Genomic DNA, 21,604 nt, shown 5'->3' on the forward strand with positions numbered 1-21,604 from the left:
CTATAGTGCAGCAGAGGAGGACCAATAAAGCAACAAAAATATCCTGAAAACAGACCTTCCTACACACTATGTGATATAATCACAGTTATAAAAAACTTACTTGGCAGAAGGTCATCCCATTAAGCCACAGTCACATATCTGTACTCCAGCTTCCCTCCTGAACCCTGTGCTCTGCATCCAGCACTGTCCAGGGCTCCGAGCAGGCCCTGAAGCCATTCCTCCCTCGGATCCTTTATTTAAGCAGCAAGCCTTGAGGGGAGCTCTGGAAGAAGCTCTTGGCTCCTGCAGAACATTAGCAGTTGTGCAGGGTACTGTACTTGTCCCTAGAAACGAGGTGGGGCGAAAAGAAACAAAAAAAGAGCTGTGTCTTTAGGAAAGGAAAAAACACATATGAATGCAGCCTATGCTGAAATAGAACTGTTTTGTCCTGACAATACAAGAGCTTTCTGCCTAACGGGAAACTAGTCTCAGCACAGATGAGCCTGATCTAAGCAGCACAGGGATATCTTCCACTCCTCCTCTCTCTGACTGTCTCCTGTCCCTCCCAGCACATTCTCCTGAGCAGTGGGAAGCCACTGGAGCTGGTTTGCCTTGCTGTGGCCATTAACTGCACTTAGAACAGCCTGGGTTCAGCTGTGCCTCCCAGGCTGGGTGCTGGAGGGAGGAGGCAGCAAGAGTGCAGGCTCCTATCAATTCACTTCTTTTGGTGCTCAGAATAATTTCTTGGCCCTACCAGCTCTTGGGGAAGCTTTATTCCTCATTATTCATGTGTCACCACTGCAATTATTCCTGGCAGCAGAGAGGAAGAGGAGAGCAAATGGGAAGGAACAGGGAGGGAGTAGGTGATCAGCTGAACCTTTAAGAGGATGCTCTTTCACTGCCTCCCACCCTGACCATGCACAGCTGGCACGGCAGCCGAGGAGTGGAATGGCCAGAGCTCCCAGCACAAGCCCAGGACACCCACGTTTTACTTGCACGTGTGATTTTGGAGTCTCTCCATCTCTGAAGAGGGCCCCAGCTGTTTTTAAAGCTGTGCTTTTGTTTGTAAAAACTGACTCGTGTTTTGTGCATAAAACAAAACCAACCCTCAAAATAACTCTGGTTATTCAGCCAAATTCTGTTCACATTGGAGTGGTGAAAGTGGGCATCAACACAGTTCTGTGTGAGCACGCAACATGTATAGGCAGAGAGAGCTTCAGAGGGGGTTGTGAGCATATTTCCAAATGGAATATAAACAAAAGTTCTTACTCATAAACATGGATCAGAGCACTAAATGTTTTTCCTGTGAAAAGTCAGTACTGGTCCTTATCTGGAAACTTGCATAGTTTCTGCTTGCCAAAGAAAAATATATCTTAGATTCATGAGACTGAGGAGTTATATTCTGGTACTTCATGACCAGGGCCACTTGGCCCAGAACAATCAGCTTGTTCAGATGTCTCACGGATCCTTTATCTTTTGGTGAACCAAGTCTCTGTGTCTGCAGGTCCCTGGTCCTGCTGCAGGTTCATCATCTGGGAATCACATCCCTCCACATTCTCACCCTCCCCTGTGTTGGCACAAACATCCAGCAGAAAACAAGAACTGTGCACACTGCATTTCTCCTCTGCTTCAGAGACTTACTTGGTTAATGTATTCATTAGGGGTGATGTTGAAGTTCTGTCAAAGCTGTTCTGATAAAAACACTTAGCCACAGCTATCAGCAATCAGATAATAAGATTTTCTTCCAAATATGCAGAAAAGCTGACATCTCACAGGACACAGGAATTATCAAAGATGTTGGCTGGGCAAAGATAAAATTTCCACTTGTTTCAAGTGCTTCTGAGCACCTAAAGCCAAAGCCCTTTTACAAATCACAGTCGTGCTGTCTCATGCTCAGCCAGGAGTGCTGGGTGTCTTGTTGAATCTGCTGGTTACCATGTCAGTAATGCAGTATGATCGCTGCCCAGGCACAGCTGTGGATGCTCATTTCCAGCCAGAACAAGAATAAACTTTAATTTTCTTTAATCTCAAAGACTGAGAATTCTACAAGAGCATTTGTGTGTGTGTGTCCCCAGGAGTTACCACGCAGAACTGGGCCTTCCTGGCTGTGTTTACAGGCCAGCTGTAGCTGATTACTGCTACACTTAGAGACTGCAATCATAAAAAATTTCCCCCTACTCCTGCACCCTCTGCTCTCTCCTGTGTTTGGGATGAAGTAGCTCCATACAAAGGGCTTGATCCCCATCCCAACTCCTGCACTGCCAGCAGGATTCTTCATGCAGCCATGATGCAAAACTGCTCCAGGTGAAAGCCATCCCTGGCTTTTTGCTGTTCTGAAGTGGGTCCCCCTCCTCCTGGTGCACAGTGTGGTCTGTGAATTCTGGTCACAGCAGCAAGGAGGAGGCAGAGCAGGCCAGAGAAGAGGAGCTGGAGGTGGGTAGCTGACTCCTTCCTGCAGCACTGCCAGCTTCCAGTGATGGAGAAGCTGAGACACTGCTCCAGTAAGGAGGAGTAATTCTGCTGCCTTCTGTTATCTTCCCTGCAGAAACAAAAAATAAATGATAGACAATACAAATGTGAAAAGTCATGTTATGTAGAAGTAGTAACAAATTTTTGTGTAGTTGGTTAGGCCTTCATTAAGTTTCCTGGCAATAAATCATCCTGCAGAAGATATATTACAGCTTTCTGCAGATTCAAGGAGATTATTTTCTGTGGAGCCACTTTTATGCAAGCTTGAGTCAAAAATGGAAAAACAAACAACCTGGTAGTTACTTGGAGGTATAGGAGGGAAACACAGTTCCCAAGGTCTTAGAAAAGGAGGCTACTGTGAGAAGCCATCTGCTTACTGTGTCCTCAGCAGGACTGTACAGAAATGTCCCCTTTAGGCAGTGGAGTTATTAACAAATGTAAAGAAGCAGTAAGTGAGTGGGGGAACATGATTTCAGTCTGGTTTTTTCCTTTTATGGTAAAGCTGCCAACTTGCTGCTTCATTGTGATAAACCATCTGATTTTGTTTGTGATTAAGCAGAGCTAACTGGTCTATCAAGAGCAGAGGGGCAAGAATTCTTACAGGCAATCTGGACGTGTTTGGTGAAAAAAGTAAGCAGATTCCAGAAAGAAAAAAAAACACCAGATCTGCTGCATGTTTAGGAAAGCTGGCGAGGTTTATAATGTAAGTGTAGGTCTCTATTAAAAATTGAGAAGAAAAATTTTTTTTAAATATTTAAACATCTAATATAGACATACAGAAGGTGGATGATACTCTTCCAGATAGTATCAAATTTTCTTAAAAGGCATTAGCCAAAAAGATATTAGAATCTAGAAGACATATTTTGTTGTTTTTTAAGCCTCAGGAATCACGTTTAAGGAGTTTTATTTCTACAACTCTTTCTCTTCTGATAGATCTACCCACATAAAGTTGCAGAGTCACAAAATAGGGCACAGTCCTTTCTATACGGAATAAAACATTCCAGAACAGAAATAGGATTAATCAAATGGGAGAGCCTTCGAAAGTAAATGAGACCAGTATCGGCAGCTCAGGTCATAACAGGAAAGGATTAGACTTCCTGATCTGTTTCATCCTTAGAGTTGCAGTTAGTTAGAACTGATGAAGGAGACAGAACAACATCTGGAATTCTCCCTCCATGAGTGTGCACAGCACAGTTTGTCAGTATGAGGTTTCTCCCATGATTAACCTATCCCTGGGGACATTTGGTGCAACTTCTGACCTTCCTAATCCTTCCTCTGCTCTTTCGTATCACCAGGCTGCCCCTTCACAGGCACCCACAGAAACCCCCGGGGTGGGGCAGTCTATGAGACACCTTCAGGGGGGTTCCCCTACTGAGGAGCAAAAGAAGGGCAGCAATGGGCAGCAAAGAGTAGTGAGATAAGACTTGGCTTGGAGGAGACCAGCTTTTTCTAATGTTCCCTGAGCTCAGAAATTCCACTGGCAGCTCAGTATCAAGAGTGACTTTTATTTTCTTTATGGTATTTATGGGTTAGTGATGCAATATCAATATATGCCCATGGTTTCTATTTACACAACAATGTATTTTTAGCAAAAAGTTCTTCCATGCTCTCACTTTTTTAACTTAAAAGAAAGCCTAGCTTATCTCCTGCAGTGAAAAACAAACATGGCTCACAGCTCCTCTCCTCCCAAATGTTTATGTGACAGTTCTGCTGTGCTGATTGCTGACAAATACCTCCAATAGAAATGTAATTAGTCATTTTGTATCAATTTACGAAACAAAGAGGTTAAGAGGCACCATTTGTTGTGTGGTGATCAATAAAGCAGTTAATGTTATAGCTTTTGAGGAACTGGGGCTAAAACAGTTGTTTATTATCAATCCAAGTCATTGCAGAATCCTCTAATGTGTTTCCTAGACTGGCTGTGGGCCAGGCAGCAGTTACAACTTGAGAGCTTAATAAACAGGTTTAAATAGGTTTATCTCATGGTATTTATGACATACAGGGTCAGGAATAGGGGTGAACAACCAGACAGGTATTCCTGCAAGTCACCCCACACACTGAGCAAAAGGAGCTTGTGTCTTCACCTCTGAGCAAAGGCTGATGCTGGCTCTGCTTTGGATAAATAATGCCAAACCATACAGAAGCACTGGCTTCTGTCCAGTTACCTGCCTGAAGTCTCAGATTTGTAAACTAAGCACATTTTTCAAAAATGTATTTGACCTGCCCGGAAATTTATTTTCCAAAGTCAGAAGGATTTTTTACAGACTGTAAAGGCAAACTTCAGTGCTGGGGCTGTTTGCTCAAAGCCTTGCTCAAGTCTGCTTCCAAGTAGCTCCAGGGCTGGAAATACCACACCTCTCTGAGAAACTTGCCCTGATGTTTGACAAGTGAAGAAAAGGGTTGTACTTTAGAACGTATCACAGCAAACACGCTCATCATGCCTTTTGGTAGAAGAATCTGTGTAAAAGTTCTGAAGGTAGAGAGAAACTCCAACTCCAGGTGAATAAGCAGGGAAGATCACTCCAAGAACAGGTTATGGAGATGGGATGCAATCCTCAGCCTTCCTGCAGCATTACAGAACACTGGACTCTGGTATGCTGAAAACTCTTACATGTCTCACATAGTAGAAATGGAAACTTTGATCCTCTTTTATATAAATCTTGATCCAAAATGTGTTTGATGGTCTGTTAGTAGTAAAAAACATGAAGAATACTTACATACTTCTTGACATGATCTTGTAAAATCTACAAAGTATCTTGTTTTATTTTATTCTTTGGAAGATCTCCCGAAGAAATTACTTGTGCTCTTGATAAAAGTTGTCTCTCAGTCTGAAACGAAATACAGACTATGTTATTCAGGTGTTTGAACTGCTTTGCTTTCAAAAGTCAAAGCTTTGCATGACCAGCTTAGTTGTTGATGCCTTATCTGTCCAGACTTTGTTTTGAGTGGGCTGCTAGCCATAGTTCATAAGCATACTAAAAACTTGAGTTTCAGGTTTGAAATTTTGTTATAATCTTCTTACAGAGAGTCTGATCTTTTTTCTGTCCTCATTACAGTTCATCTCTAATGGAATTTACAGAAAATATTTTTGACCTCTTAACCTTTTGTTCATTTTTTGTACAAAATATTTCTATTAGAGATGGTTATTTAAATGCAAGGGCAAATTAAATAAGATGTGAACCCAGTACGTTTGACTAATCATGGTTGGCCAGGTTTTAGAAGGTCTAGGCTGTTCAATGTAAATCCTCATAAATATAAGTGCTTCTGTCACAAAAGCCATTTTCCCTAATTAATGGATTCTTTGTCTTTATTCACAGATCGAGAAGACCAGTCTATCCTGTGCACGTAAGTAAAATAATCTATTTTAGTATATCTCAATGTCACAATGTCTTTGTTTATTCAAAATTGACTCAAATTCTGATGGAATGGACACATTCCCCTCACCTTCAGTAAGCTTGAACTCCAGTACCAAACCTACTTCAGCAGATAGACCTGTTCATAAGATAAAGAGCATGTATCAGTGTCATAGGAAGTCTTTAATGCATAAAATTATTTCTTTAAACTGACTTTCTGAACTTAGAGATTTAACAGTTTACAGTGAGCAACTGGGGAGTGTGATTATTACTCCACAAAATCCCACTGGTTTGTCATTCCTGCCTGTTTTGAAAAATCACTCAAAATGTTGAACTGGACAGGGATCTGCTGCTTGACCCTCAATTATGACTGTCTTTCCATTCGTCTCTTGCTTGTTAGTTGGTTTTATTTTCTTGAATGTCATCAAGAATGCTTTTGACATAATTTTGTGCTTGTTAAATTAGACATTTTCCAGTTTTCCTGATAAAAGATAGGACTTGATTCTATTTAAATGCTAATACTGTTTGCAGAGCTGGCATGTGTATTATTTATAGCAGGGTCATGCAATGATGCTGTAATCTGTCAGGTTTATGCTATCTGAGAAAATGTGGCTGCTGACTGAATATATGTTTACACTAAAGTTTTTTAAAAGCACTGCTACTGATCACCAGCCATAACATTATTTTTGAGTGCCACTGCTGACTGGAAAAAAATTATCACCTAATAAAAATTATACACTGATACCATAAGGGCTATCATACTTCTAACCTCCATTACAACAAGACTTCAGTATTTGTAAGTATACCAATCAAAAATCTGACCCCAATGCATTAACACCTAAAAGAAATCTAAAATTCCTGCAATGATGAAGTAAAAATTGATCATCACATTCTTCCCAGGATGAAACATGTCATGGTTCTGAAGACTAATTTACAATATGCATTTCCTCCTTCTATTTCTGTACTTATGTTTATTTTTCCACTAGTAAATCTTCTTTTAACTTTGGAACATTGGTACTTTCAAGAAAGGGACTTTCTTTTGCAAGTCTATGCCTTTTTGTTCATGAAAATCCATTAAAGGATCCACTTCTTGCAGCTTCATTTATTGAAATTACCTGGCCATCTTGCTGGAAACCTAAATTGTTTCACACCAGTAATATATAAAATAGAGAAAATTAAATGCCTTTTCCATCCAGTAATATATAAAACAGAGAGAATGAAATGCCTTTCCCATTTTGAAAACAGCCACAGCAAGTGACTCCCCAAGATGTTTAGAGTAATTGCTGTATGTTGGATGCACATCACAGCCCATAGCTTGAAACAGTCCTCACACATCTTTTAAAGCAAGAAGATTGGCCAAGCTAAAACCAATGTACACAACTTTAACCACTACTGGTTTAACATTCTTCTTGGCCTTATTTGGCTGTGCAGAAAGAAGAAAGTTCACTTGGCTTTCAGCTTGGCAGCTATCAAGTTGAAGCAATTTGTAGTACTTTATAGAATTGTTAAAAATGCTAAGAAATTATCTTTTTGCCTAAAATACGTAATAACGGAAGACTTCATGGCATCAACCAGGATTTTCTCTTGAAAAAGCTACAGGCTTTAACTTTCCAAGGCCTGGTACCTAAATTGTAAAAGAATAGCTGTAAGGATTCATATGGATCCCCTGAAATGCTCCTGGGACACAGGCAGGGGGGCAGATCTGAGAACCGAGCCTGATGCTGTGTTTCTGACTTTAAATGTACCCATTCTCAGGACTTCACCCTCAGCTCATTAAAGCTGCCCTCATGTGGTTAAGTACTGTTTGTATCCTTTTTCAATCCCTCCCCTTTGTGTGATTAGCCATGGCATGTTTAAAATCTCCATCTGTGTTCAATGCTCATGGGTTCCAGTTCTTCCTCAGAATTCCCCGTCTTTCCAGATTTCATTATTTCCTCTACATTTTATTAATAACTACACTCATGCTGCCTTTGGCCTACTCTCCTCTGTGCACACACATCCTTTCGCTGTTAGCTCCTTCCCATGGGTAACATCACCGAGCATGCTCTCGTGTCATTCCCTGCCTGTTGCTCTCTGGCATTTTATAGTCAGCCTCAAAATCCCCCATCTTACCATGCACATCTACAACACAAAAAACTTTATACCATGGCTGTGCTTACTAATACATCTGTGATTGCATTATTGTAACATAACATCTAGCATAACATATATAATAAATATACAATACAAAATATTGAAATAAAGGTATGAAATATGGAATCTTTTTTATGTGTCTGAAAATTAGGGCAGGTAAGACTTTTCCACCCTTGTGCCTTGGTCTCTCTGCTGTTCTGAGCAGCCTTCACTGCTCTGCCTGCCCATTGGGATTTCCTGAAACTCCTGCCTGTGCTTTGGCCCCCCCCACAGTGCTCCCTCCTGTTTGACATCTGAGTTGGCCACGAAATAGTCTGTACTCACTCTTAGTCCATATTGACCAGCACATAGATGTTGCTGAAGGAAAAATCCCAAGAAATCTTTCCAGGTACTCAGAGACCTGAGCAAGTTCAGTGCATCAGCAATAAAGTGTGAATTGAACTAGGCAATGGCCAGTGAACAGACTTGTGGCTTTTCAAGCTTCTTCCAGTGTTAGTAGAGGCACAAGCCCTCAAAGGAGACTTCTGGCCTCTTGTTGTTTGATTTCTAAAGACACAAGGGATTCTCCTGGAGATTTCAAAAGGTTTTTCACTAAAAATTCCACAAGTGCTTATTTGCAGAACTAACCACATGAGAGTTTTAACAATTTCCTCATAAACCTGTCTGATCTCGGGGTTATCATATTTTAGCCACTTCCTGAAAAGAGCAGGTATTTTCTACAAAGCAAATGTGGCTAAGAGGACTGTGCACAAGTTTCAGTTAAAAAAAAAATCTGCCTTAAATGAATGAGAAAACAATCTGATCAAAGTTCTGAATGTTTGGGGTATTGTGAAGTCTGTGGAAACAAGTACATGTTAAATACCTGTACATATAATCAAGTATGTTTTCATTACCTTTTTGTTTTTTAAAACATAGGTTCAGTTTTAATAGCTTCTATGAAAAAGGGGGAAGTAGCAGGATCGTATTTCCACTTAATTTGATATGGCAACAAAACACTGAGTGGGGCGGTGACCATCCTGCCCTTTTCCCCTTCCTCCCTGCTCTCTCTGTGGGCAAACTCTCCAGAGCCTTACCCGGCTATGGGACTCCAGCCCATTTCCTTCCCTGACACATGTCAAGAAGCAAAATCATCCAGAACATCTCCAAACGGCAAAGCCCTATTAGTCAAAAGACTCCTCCATGGGAGAGCTAAGCTCTTCTTCCCCAGCTCAGCAAATCTCAAAAGCTGGGGCTGGCAGGCGCTGCTGCCTCGCCCCTCTCCCACACAGACATCTCGTGGAGCTCCAGACCCGGGCAGAGCTCGGTGCTGAACCCGCTCCGTCTCCTTTGGGAATTGTTTTGTAAGCAAACCCGTAGGATCACTGGGCTGGCTTCTGAGACGAGTCTCCAGTGGGGTACAACTGGTCTAGGACAAAGCTTTTCATTATGTTTGCACATCTCATACTGCAGGACAAAGGCTGCCAAGCCCTAATGTGATTTAGAGCACCTCATGGAGTGCCCTGTGCACAGGGGCTTCCCACAGTGCCAGCACAGCCGGATTAAGGGATGTGTGAACGGGCAATTCTTGTGGTTCACTGCTTACTGAAACAAACACTGAAAATAAATTCTGCTGTTGCTTTTCAGATGTTTCCAAAAGTGGAATTAAGCTAAGTCTCATATCATAATATTAGCATGGAAAGCTTTCAAATTTTCAACAACAGCAAAAAAAAAAATACACTTTTAAAACTGATTTTCCCCAGTTATTCTCAAATGTACAAGAGTCTTAGTTACACCACAGGCTCAACTCCCAGCAGTGGGGCCAATCTGCTAGTGTCACCTTGTTCTTACTTGGAAACCTATTCTAGCTGGGATAATTTTCATTTAAGGTGAAGTTAATGGAGTCATGGAGGATTTTGTAGCTCAAGAGGTACAAAAACTCTGTTATAGCTGAGCTCTATATATGTGAGCTTATGTGCTTTAAATCCTCTACTGAGTTCCTAAAACAATGCCTGGCAAGCAACGAGGGAAGGACAAGTTTAAGTTATACCCCATGATGTGAGAGTGGTATCTTTAACAGAGCAAGACTGTTAGCCTAGTGGAGCCCTTTGCTCTGGGAAAGCCAAAGAGTTTCTTAGGAGGAAAACTTGCATAGGAAGTAGCTAAAGTACTGCTGTTGGGCCGCTCAGAATTGTGCAATGGAACTTGCTTTTGATCTGGTTTTTTGCATTGGCCATCTGAGCTGGGTGCAAAGAACAGCACTGGCAGTAAACGTGCTCCCTTGTGTATGGCAGGAAAAAGAATTATTTGAGAGGCTTCAATTAACAAATGGTCAGTCTGCTTCCTAAAGATGAAGGTTAGGAGCATGGTAACAGCATTTATATGGTGAACATCTACTTGGAACATAATTAAGTCTGCGGAAAATGGACACTCAGAAGAAAGGAGCAGATACCTCCTGGGAGGAATCCCATCATGTATGGTCCATGCCAAAACCACCAGAAGATATTTGCAGTAAAAAGACCCATCTTTAAAAATTCAGTCACTGAGCTCAAGAGAGCAAGTAGATTTTAAAGCAGGTGGGATTTCTCATACTACAATGGAAGTTGTTTCTGCCACCTCAAAAATTATAGTACTTCAAGGCAGATGCAGAGAAAAAACCCATTCTGCATGACCAATTCTGTTGCAACTCAATAGTTCTAGGAACAATTTCATCCACCTGTGAAGTGACCTAAGAGATTCACATGCTCTTCTCCTCCTGGGTCTCTCTTGGTAAACGTCTTGATATTTAGAGGCATTGACCCTGACCTAGCCATTCCTCCTCATTTGTTGGTTTACAGACACATGGCATTTCATCACTGAGATGAAATCAGATGTTGTCATATGGCTGTGATACATCTTTCAGAGTATGAGGGCTACTAATGTTGTTTAATGGATACTTGTTTATCAGACCTGTCTATTGTCATGGACATTTATGACTGATCTGATGTGTTGAAAATCAGATGTATTCATCTGCTGTAGACATTATTCTTCATTACTTATTGACCTTGGAGACTTTTTTCTAATTAACCCAAGGTGGTTGAGGTTCTGTGTGTTTTGTATTTCATGTTGAGGAACTTTTTATTGTCTGTTTCAAAAGGAAGTTAAAGCCCCAAAGTCTATCTGCAGAAAACAGGAAAGCCCTCAGCCTCTGCAGAAGCAAAGAGTTAAGGATGAAAGAACAGCACTAAATGTTAAGTAACTTAAGCATTACAGTATGATGGGATAATTACAAGTAAAATGATGCCATATATGGTAATACTCACAGGGATTCAGGGAAAAGCCAAATGATGGGCACTGTTGCCCTGGGAGAAAGGAAATGCAATGATGATGTGATGAACTACAAATAACCCTTAATAAAATGGAATAGTTCAAAGCCCAGGGTTTGTTTGAAGAAAGTTGTTTTGGTTGTTTTTTTTCCAAAGAAACAAAGCTGTAAGGTAGATTTATTTGAAAAGTTTGTATGCATATGTCTTCAAATTGGTGTGCTTGGTTTGGAATTGTTCCCAGGACACTTAATTTTTATCAATAAAACATAGAAATGTTTTAGTACTGAAGCACAGGCAGAGATGAATCCAATCTCTAAACTGTGCAAATTAACCCAGGTCTTGTGAAAAGGAATCTATTAATCTCAATTATTTGTGGTTCAAACTCTAAAAGCCAGAAGAAACAGTTCTTATCATGTCGTACCTCAGGCAGGAATTGTTTCTGGTTTCCTAAGGTTTACATCAGTGTCATTCTGTATTGAAAGTTCTGTCCAGCACTTCTCCATATTTTCATGTCCATTTATCACTGGTCCTTTGATAGGGAAAATTAACTCTTGCATTTCCTAATCAGGAAAAGAAGCATAACTGCATTGGATCCAGCTAAACAGTTTCAGACTCAAAAGAGCTGATAAATATCTCTGGGATTTTTGAATGTATTGTTCTTTTATTTTTTTTAATCAATTTTAGTTTAGATCCAAAGAAGAAGAGGTCCAACTTAGATTGTTGCTCTCCTCACAGCACTAGCTCAGTTGAAAGAAATCGTTTGTTACATCCACACCCACTTTACCACCCTTTTTGAGCAAGACAGTATAAAACGTTTTTGTCCATATAATCATCAGAGCCAGAGGTATCTGAAAGACCTAAGATGATGTAATGTAACAATTAGAGAGGAAAATTGGCTGGAAATTTCTATTGAGAAAAGACTGTCAATCTGTACTTTGAAAGCCACTCTTTTACTTTAAGAGAGGGCTTAAGAGTTGTAAATAAACTTAACCTGGAAGTTTTCCAAGAGATAAGAAGTTACTGCCTTCCTGCTTCCCAAGGGACACTGACTGCATGGAGCAGAGCTGGGATGCCAGTTCTGCTGGTCAGACATCCCCCCATGATGTCCTTTATTACCCAGTGAGCAGGGAAACCTCAGGTGGCTCCATTCTGGGTCCCACTGAATTCAAGGAGCACCTGAACACAAAGTTCAGATGAAGCAAGATCAAGCTGCCTCATCTGTAGTTAGTCTACTTTAATGCCAGAGTTTCAGAAGAGAAAACCATTGTATTACTGCTGATGTTTTCTTTTACTGCTGTACCACATCATAGTTAATGTTGTATTTTTTGATCTTAAAATGTAAGCAGATTCCCTGCCAGCTCAACTTCTCAGAAGTGTTCAGATGCTGCCAAAGCAAGATGAACTGCTGTTCAAAAATGCATCATGTTTTAGAATTCCCTTAAATGGCCAATTGTCCACTCAAAATACTACCAGGACAGAGATATAGCTCTGATAATGCATTCTTTGCAGGCTGAAGTCAGGTGGATTTGGGAGATGGTGTTCTGGGGTAAATAAGAACTGAGCTGGGCGGTCTCCAGTCCTGTTTTTATATACTACACACATCTACACGGCAGAAGGAGTCCACTGGTTACCTACCTTCTTTTGTGTTATTTTCTTTCCCCTCAGAGGTGAATCTGGTGCTGGCAAGACAGAAAATACCAAAAAGGTCATTCAGTACCTGGCTGTTGTTGCTTCTTCACATAAGGGCAAAAAGGACACCAGCGTCACTGTAAGTGAGCTCTTCCATATCCAACTCTCCCTCAGGCCTCTGAGGGCTGTGCTGAGGTGACTGTGCAAGTCAGGGACTGTGGCTTGTCAAACAGTCGACATATTAAGTGTACACAACGACGTCACAGCTCTATGTTTATGGAAAGAAAATTTTGTTTGACACCATCTTAGGCATCAAATTCGAATGTACTTAGGGAGAAAAGAAATATTCATAGCTTTCCATATGCATAGCACCTATTTATATGCCAGCATGAAGGCATTGAAGTCTGCAAGGGCTCGAGTCCTTGTTTTACCCTTGACCTCTAGCAAGTGAGAAGTGTGGGAAAGCCAGTAACTAACACATTGTCCAACAGCATCATAAAAATGTATACCAGCATTTAAACTTCCAAAGTTTTGATTGGATTTGTTACTAAGTTTTCTTACTAACTAGCAAAGAGTCCCAGTATAAAACTTGTCTTTTCTTTTTACTGCTCTGTCAGAGGTAACAATTTTGAAAGGCACAATTTTTTATAAGTACTTTGTGACTTCAAAATTTGTAATAGTCTTGCCTGAGAGACTAAAGTTCATTTTCTTACTTTGAACCATATACCTGCCCAGTTCCTGGAGATCATTACCATGGCTGAGGCTCTCAGCTGTCTTTGCTCTTCTCAGTGATACAATTCCAGGTCCTATGTCATTTCCAGCCTTTCCAATGTTACTCAAAACTTCTGCAAAAAAATGAAGCAATTCACTTTTATGACAAAATACAGGCTTAATTCAGGAAGACATTTCATCGTGTCTCAAATACAAGACTGGGTCCAAGATGAGTAATTAGTAGGGAAAGGGGAAGTAAAGTAAAATCTCATGACCACCCCTGTGCTGGGTCTTGCAGCTGCCCCTGCCCATGCGTCAGCAGAGCACAGGATGTGCAGCCCTCCCTCTTCCACCACAAATAGCTGGGCTTTTATGTACAGGAGATTCTAATTTGGGGCAGGGGAAGGAGTAGATGTCCTTTTGAGTAGTATTTTCTAGAAAACTGTGATTAAATTTTGTGGAAACAGTCCAAGACTAATGTTTAATGTTTATGCAAAAAAAATTATTTCTGCCTATTGAGATCCTGCTCAGTGTCTGGGGGAAATGAACTTGGGGTGCCAAAGCCATCCCCAACTGCAGTTGCTGCTGACTCCTCTGGGGAATTACGTGAGTCTCAGGATCAAATTTGCCCTGAGACAGACCTGAAGGCAAATATCCATCAGAGAGGAGCTGAGAGAAAGTCTAATTTGTTCTGGACCATGCTGACAAATAGTAATTCAATGATTAGAACTACTGACACTGCAATTTCAGTCATTAAAATATAATGAATAACAAAATGCACCAGAGAAGAATAAGGAATTTATCATAAAAATATTTGCCCTTGTCTGGTCCTGAGAGACTAACCTGGGACTGGATCCAAATCCCACCCCTTTGCTTCAGGGTTTTTTCTTCTCTTCAGTTAAAATGCTCTATGTATGTTAATGGTATTTGTGCCCTTGGTATGTCTGCAATAGATTGTTCATATCTGTATTCCTGGTTTATTTGCATGGAAACTGTGTACTGGTTATTTTAATAGAGGAAAAACAATAAAAATGTCTGTCTAATAGAAATTATACTGACACTTATTTTATACCATGTTATTCAATACAGCAAGGTCCATCTTTTGCCTACGTGAGTAACTTAGACTGTTTGATGTGTGTTTAAGGCACTGAGTGTAGATCTGCATGCTATTGTTGCACCCCAAAAATTTAAGAGAGATTTTGTTGAAATATGTTGTATGATATGATAAAAAGCAACAATAGCACCAAATGCTCTCACAAATCAACCCTAACTGTGTCAGGCTCCATGGTAAAGAATGAGGTCTGACACAGGCTGGGTCATCTTTCAAATATCACTCTCTTCTATATCTCTGTGTGTGTTCAAATTGCCATAGTTTGAATTAAATTTCCCACGATCCTGGAAGAGCCGCTCAGCCTGAAATGAAACAATGTGGTTTCTGAATGAAATACCCAAATGCTTTCTGTGCTTCAGGTTGAACTTTTTAGGACTGTTGTGAAATAATTCCTAAACCTCACAGTGTTTGATTTGTTTGGCTGCATGCTTTCCATTTGTTATTGCTTGGAATTTTGCATTTCCGTGTAACTGTTGAGAATTGTGCACCACCACAAGGGTCAGCATGTTCTTAACTTGCTGCTGTGACATGTAACAGAGCAATTCCCACTGCAGCACCTGTCTGCAGGTGTGTTACAGGCCCTCCTCTCTGTGTGGCATACCACATAGCGATGCTTTGGGAATCCAGGCAGGTTAGCTGGCATATTCTTGGTGTTTCTGTGCCAGGCAAATGGGATTTATTTTCTTTCATGCAGTCTTTTTTGCCCCATTCTGACTGCTGCCTCTCAGACTTCAGCTATGACAGTGTTGCCTCTTAGTTAATTTAGTACTTCTTTTGACAATCTCTCTGCAAAAAAAAAAAAAAAAACTTAATTAATGGTTGGCATAGGCACTTCTGTGGAGTTTGGTGGACTTAAGCTGCACACAGTGCTGTCCATGTGGAGCCATAGTTTTATACCCAGGTTTATGGCATAGTTCAGTTCTCAGTAGAAGCAGGTGGTGTCTGTCTCATTTTAACAGACAAGGTACTATTTCAGATGTCACCATCTGATTGCAGCAACACCCTTTGCTTATACTGGACTTTTTAATCTACACAGAGTAACTGGACAGATCTGCTCAGTACAAAGAATCTTCAGGGACTTTTAGGAATTCATTACTTATTCTAGGATTCCTGTATGAACTTGTTTGGAAATTTTCCTTCCTTCCTCCTCCAACTCTTGGGTAGTAAGCTTTTTAATAGTACTGCTGAGGTAGCTCTCATCATTGCCATAGGAGTTACAAGACATTCAGGAGTGACATTTAGAAAAAGGTTACCAGATTTGCACATTAATTGGGAGCGCTTTCATTTTCCAAATTATTTCCTAGATTCAAACAAAATATTGCCTTAATTTCCAATTAAAATGATTTAAATTATATCATATTATCTATCAAGGACATTTTCCTTTTCAAGGTGAGTTATTTGAAATAATGCGTGTTACCATGGAGTAGTATTCAACGAATAGTGTGGCAAAGTAAATGTGAATGTAAATAATCTCATAGGACAAAGTTGAATGAAGAGTTCTGAAAAGCTGTATACATATTCAAAGTATTTTTTCAACTTCATTGATTTGCTTAGAAATAGGATTAGGTAAATATATAGAATTAAATGCATGCCTGTTTCATTGCATGCATGATTTGTTTCCTTAGCAATTACCAATCACAATTAACAATATAATACGAAGTTTGTGTGTTTGCATGAGAATTCATTATCCTAGTTTGAAATCAATCAATGCAATTCCATATTTAACCTAAGTAGCCTTGCATGGATCATTATTAATAGACTTGATGAAATCTGCTTTGTAGCTTTGTGCTGCATTACATTAAAATTATTCTCGGCAAGTTATTCTAATTACGTTGTCATTTGCTAGCAAAGGGTCTCAATAAACTAACTTGGAAAAGACATGCTAGAGGTTCCTTTAAGAATATCCCTTTAAAAAATTATACTAAACTGGGAAAAAAAATTGACATTGAATGACCCTCTTTTTTAAGGAAGGCCAGTCATGATGTTAAACAGATTAATAGAATTTGATCTGTCACAGGCAACAGGGCTGGAAAAGGGTCATGTATACAGGGCAGCAGTCAATTACACAAATAGATAAACACAAAGATTAATCAAGAATGAAAACAAATCCACATGAAATGCAGTATTCAGCAAAAAAAATAGAGACTTAACTTGGATTTCACCTTTCTCTCCTGTGTACAAGTGTTGGTTTCAGGTAAGTAATTACGAAGTTCAGTGTTAACTGCTTCTGAATGAATTTTAGGGTGAGCTGGAAAAACAGCTTCTACAGGCAAACCCTATTCTTGAAGCTTTTGGAAATGCCAAAACTGTGAAGAATGACAACTCCTCCAGATTCGTAAGTAGGAGAAATCCAGGTCGGTCTGGGGTGGAGGGGGAGGTAAAACACCTTTTAAAAGCCAGTGTACAGGCAGTGGTCCCCATCAGTGCTTCTCTCTAAAGAGAGCCTTAAAACTGATCCCTTAAAAACAGTTTAGAATTCTCCTCTGAAATAGGAATTTGGCTTGATAGAAGATTAAAGATCAGGCTTAAACTTGGCAGTAACATTGTCTCTCACAATTTAGCAGTCTATGTGTGACCTTTTAGAGTGACCTTCTGCTCCAGCAGATATCCACCTTCAGAATATTTGCAAACCAAATCTGTACTTCCATTTTCTTTGCACCATTGTTGAGTATATATCTCATAAGGTGTGTCTGTTATGTCCTGGTTAAGATAATAAATAGAAAATGGAGAAAAAAATAGAGAAAAAAGAAATAACAGTTACACAGATCTGAGTTAGAATGTTGTGAGCTGAGAGCTGTCATTATCTGATGACACTTCTTCCTGCAAGTGCTGGCAGATGCCTGTTTTCCCTGCAGACCCTCCTCTCCCACCTCTGTTCTCTCCTTGCAAATTTTAGGGATCCACGTGGGTCAACCTTAGCAGAGTGAGTTACACAGATCCAAGGCTGTTCCCTCACTGACTTTGTGGAAATCAAAGTAAAACAAAGATGTCCTACCCCTGCTTCCAAAGCCTAGTCCAGCAGGGAGAACTCCTTTCCCTCTAAGTGCCTGAACAAAGTGGGGGGAAATCTGTACAGAGGGAATATCAGAGAAGTTCACTTCCTTTCAGGCTGTTCCACAGGTTGTCCCAGCAGGAGGGAGTCAAGCATGTTACTCTAGGGAGGATGATGCACACATCTTATGAAACAGGCTAAATACTGGCTAAAGTCAGAAAACCTGGCATAAGCTGAAAGAATAGCCCAATTTAGATCTTCTTTTCATTCACAGGGCAAATTCATCCGCATCAACTTTGATGTGACGGGCTACATTGTTGGAGCAAACATAGAGACTTGTATCCTTTTCAGTGAGCTGCACTAGGCTGAGAGGAAGTAAGATAAACAAGCTCATTGCATGTCTAAGAAAGGCAAATACTGATGAGGCTGCTATAAACAAAGAGGGAGGGAAGTGGCTCTGTGCTGATACCAGCTTCTCAGTTTGTCTTGCTCTCAGGTTTATGTTTTCAAGGCTGTTTTCTCAGCCATGGGAAAGGGAGCTATTCCCCAAATACAGCTTCAGAAACTGGACAAACCGTAACTTAGGCGATGGCAAGGGACATTTTCATGACCAGAGAACTCGTCTTGCCTGGATGCTAAATACTGACTGCTGTGTCAAATTACACACCCAGAGCAGGGAGCTGTATATCAATAACCCTGATGTATTTTTTCAGGGAAAATGTACAGAGAAATTCAGCTCAGTCTGACCTTGTCTGTCAAGTATGTTGCCTGTTCCCTTGGCTATGTTTATGAGGTAGTATGTTTTAATGAACATATTAATATGCAGGTAGTTTCCTCCATGTTGCACTGCTCATTTTTGCATACAGAAGGAGCTTCTTGCTCCAATAGATGAGAAAGAATGACACAGCTATAAAGAAGGACCTTATCCCTTGAATATAGCATCAAGCAACAGTTTATAATTCTGCTCTTATTTTGACAGCTGATCTTTAGAAAAAGTCATGTTTTAACATTTTTGGTCTTAACTGAAGTTTTATCTACAGCACTTTAGCTTTTAAAGAGTGAATCACTGACTGGTATTGAAATACACTATTGCTAACTTCATTTTTATTAGCTTATAGTCACAAAAATGGTTCATAAATAAAACTTGATTTTATTGCTTTTATACCTACAATACTCACCTCAAGAACTCTTTTTCTAGCAGCCCCACCTTATGGTTAAAGAATTATATTGGTACTTAATTTTCAAAGTGCTGTGAGTTATATTGTGATATAGATAATATTAGTTTTATACCTCTGATTTTAGAAGCACTTAGGTCTATTGTGCTTACTGCCATGATTACCAGCATTTACCCTGCAATAAGAGGTACGAAATTGATCTGCTTTTTGTGGTAAGCACTATACCAATACCAGAGCTTCTGCCACAGAATTAGACACATATTAGTGTTTTACAAGCTCATGGCAAATACTTTGACAATGCTATTGATGGTTCTGAGGCTGATAGCACAATTAAGAAAATTTTTTTAACATACTTGACAAACAGATTTGCTTGAAAAATCCCGTGCAATTCGTCAGGCTAAAGATGAAAGAACGTTTCACATCTTTTACTATTTGATTGCTGGAGCTTCTGAACAAATGAGAAGTAAGTTCCTTACTAATGGTTCTCTCATCTCATTGAATAGTCTGAGCAATCGCTTGCCTAAGTATTTATCTTAATTTATGTAATTATATGTCATTCAATACTTTCTATAAATAAACAGGCATAGAAATAGCTATGAATTTTAGCTATAGAAAATAATTTTCTCAAGTGAATTATACAAAAGCATCAATTCATGTCCACCTGTTTGAGGCAGTTTACAGGATATTTAAATTTACAGGAGATGTAGACTCATTCAGATCCCATCTTGAATAATTTCAAGAAGAAAATTGGGAAGTTATTAATTGCTTTACACAAAAGAAACTGGGGATTCCAACAAGCATATCGGCTTGTTGTTTTAAAATAAATTAAGAGAATGTCTTTGCCATAGAACATTATTACACTCTGAAAGCCACAGTTTCAAATGTATTGGAACATCACGGTTCAAATATGACATATTTCCCTCAATCACTGCCAAAGAATGTATAAAGCAATGGATAACTGGCTTTTATGTTCCTTACCTAAGAATCTGCTGGTGGCCATAGAATAGGGTTGAATAGCCTGTTAGTTTGGCCCAATTTGGTTGTTGCCTGGTTTCATTCTTATTATTACCTGAATCCCCACAGGCAGAGGCATAATTCTGAGTAGGTTACATATGGCACTAAATAAAAGAATCTGGGGAAGAGTGGCTCAGATTTGAGTCCATAGGACACAAAATTACCCCAAGGTGCAGAGACGTTCCCCAGTCACTAATGAAAACTGGAAACTTAACACCATCAAGCTTGCTAAAATAGTTATTTTGAAAATATTCGTGTACCACAAAACCCTAAACTCCTCATACAAGCAGAATCTTCCTTTGGTGATAATGTTGTGGGTTTTTCTGTTGTTCCATAGGAGAATTCATGAACCAAGAGCATTAAGTAGATGCACTTAAATAAAGCTTTTCTTCTTCTTTTTAGATGATTTGTTGCTGGAAGGCTTCAACAATTACACCTTTCTATCTAGTGGCTACGTGCCTATTCCTTCTCAACAAGATGATGAAATGTTCCAGGAGACCTTGGAAGCCATGAAAATTATGGGCTTTACTGATGAGGAACAGACATGTGAGAATTTTTATCAACACTGTATTCAGGATATTCAAGTATATACAGCTATTTAAGATATACATCTGCAAGTGACACTACATAGAGATGCAAATGCAGAGGTTAATTCTGTCCAGAATAATCACTTTGCAAAGCTAATTTGTTTATGAAAGAGAATATTTCTCATTGGAACTCCCTACATATCCAAAAAGAGATTACTAAGTCCAAGCCAGTTCTATCAACAGTAATGGCCATTTAAAGCCATTTTTCAGAACTTTCCAACAACTAGCACGAAAAAGTTGCAATATAATATGATTTATTTTTTAAAGAAATGGAACAAGCTCAAATAACTCATATGTACTCACTGATTCAGAGAAAAGAGGAATAAAAGCAAAGAGCATGAAACAACTAAACTGTCTAGAAAATGTAGGCCTGCCAGAGACATCCACCTGCATAGCTTTTAGTTCAGTGTTGCTGGGAGTGTGCAGCGCCCTCGGATGCAAATTGCCACGTCCCAAGTGACACCTGGTGGCAAAAGCAGCATCCTCCCATTGCCTGAGCCTTGGAGCAGCTGCAGCAGCAGGGCACATCCCTCACCTGCATCAGTGACCGAGGGATGTTGAGCAAAACCCCAGCCTTTGTCAATCTAGATGATGTTACTGGTGCACACTGGTCTGCTCTCCTGACAGTAGTGGTGTGGACGGCAGCATTCTCCACTGCAGCAGCAGGAGTCATTATGTTACTGTCTGAACCCCTTTGATTTCATGCTCTAAAACAGAAGCCCATTAGGACAGTATCCTTCTCCTATGTAAATTTATCAGATAAACAAATAAAACTCCCCAGATTCATACAACCTCACCTGTAACATATCAGTAGATTTTACTACCCGAGATTAGGTGGAATCACATTTATATATATTTTAATAATCAAACATTGTCAATTACTTTTCTGTACTTTGACACTAATCCTTCAAAGATATGTACACATTTGATTTTAGTTGCACAACAAAATATCCATATGTCCCTGAATAACTGACATTCAGAAGTGCCACACATTTTTGAAGCTGCTGGTAATTCAGATATATTTTTTATTTTAAACTCAGAAATACTCGAGTGACTGAGCAGGACAGATGCTACAGGCACTGAGTGGGAGACAAGTTCCTGAGATGTGGGGATCTGCCTGGAGAGCCATCCTAACTTAGCTTGAGGTGCTGGTGTTCCCAGACTGGCCCA

At 39.9% G+C, this 21,604-nt stretch overlaps 1 protein-coding gene across 3 annotated transcripts in view; it reads left to right on the forward strand.

The window, feature by feature from the left end:
• Positions 1 to 21,604, forward strand: part of MYH11 (myosin heavy chain 11) — a 55,675-nt gene that overhangs the window by 12,225 nt on the left and 21,846 nt on the right. For 2 of the 3 annotated variants that reach the window (XM_069030150.1, XM_069030152.1), the window contains exons 4-10: positions 5,766 to 5,793; positions 12,881 to 12,983; positions 14,645 to 14,665; positions 16,909 to 17,001; positions 17,933 to 17,996; positions 19,198 to 19,296; positions 20,250 to 20,393. In XM_069030150.1, coding sequence (XP_068886251.1) covers positions 5,766 to 5,793; positions 12,881 to 12,983; positions 14,645 to 14,665; positions 16,909 to 17,001; positions 17,933 to 17,996; positions 19,198 to 19,296; positions 20,250 to 20,393 — 552 coding nt within the window. The remainder of the gene's footprint in view (positions 1 to 5,765; positions 5,794 to 12,880; positions 12,984 to 14,644; positions 14,666 to 16,908; positions 17,002 to 17,932; positions 17,997 to 19,197; positions 19,297 to 20,249; positions 20,394 to 21,604) is intronic. The other variant, XM_069030151.1, reaches the window with a different exon arrangement.

The sequence above is a fragment of the Aphelocoma coerulescens genome, chromosome 14, assembly GCF_041296385.1.
Source record: "Aphelocoma coerulescens isolate FSJ_1873_10779 chromosome 14, UR_Acoe_1.0, whole genome shotgun sequence".
Lineage (NCBI taxonomy): Eukaryota > Metazoa > Chordata > Aves > Passeriformes > Corvidae > Aphelocoma > Aphelocoma coerulescens.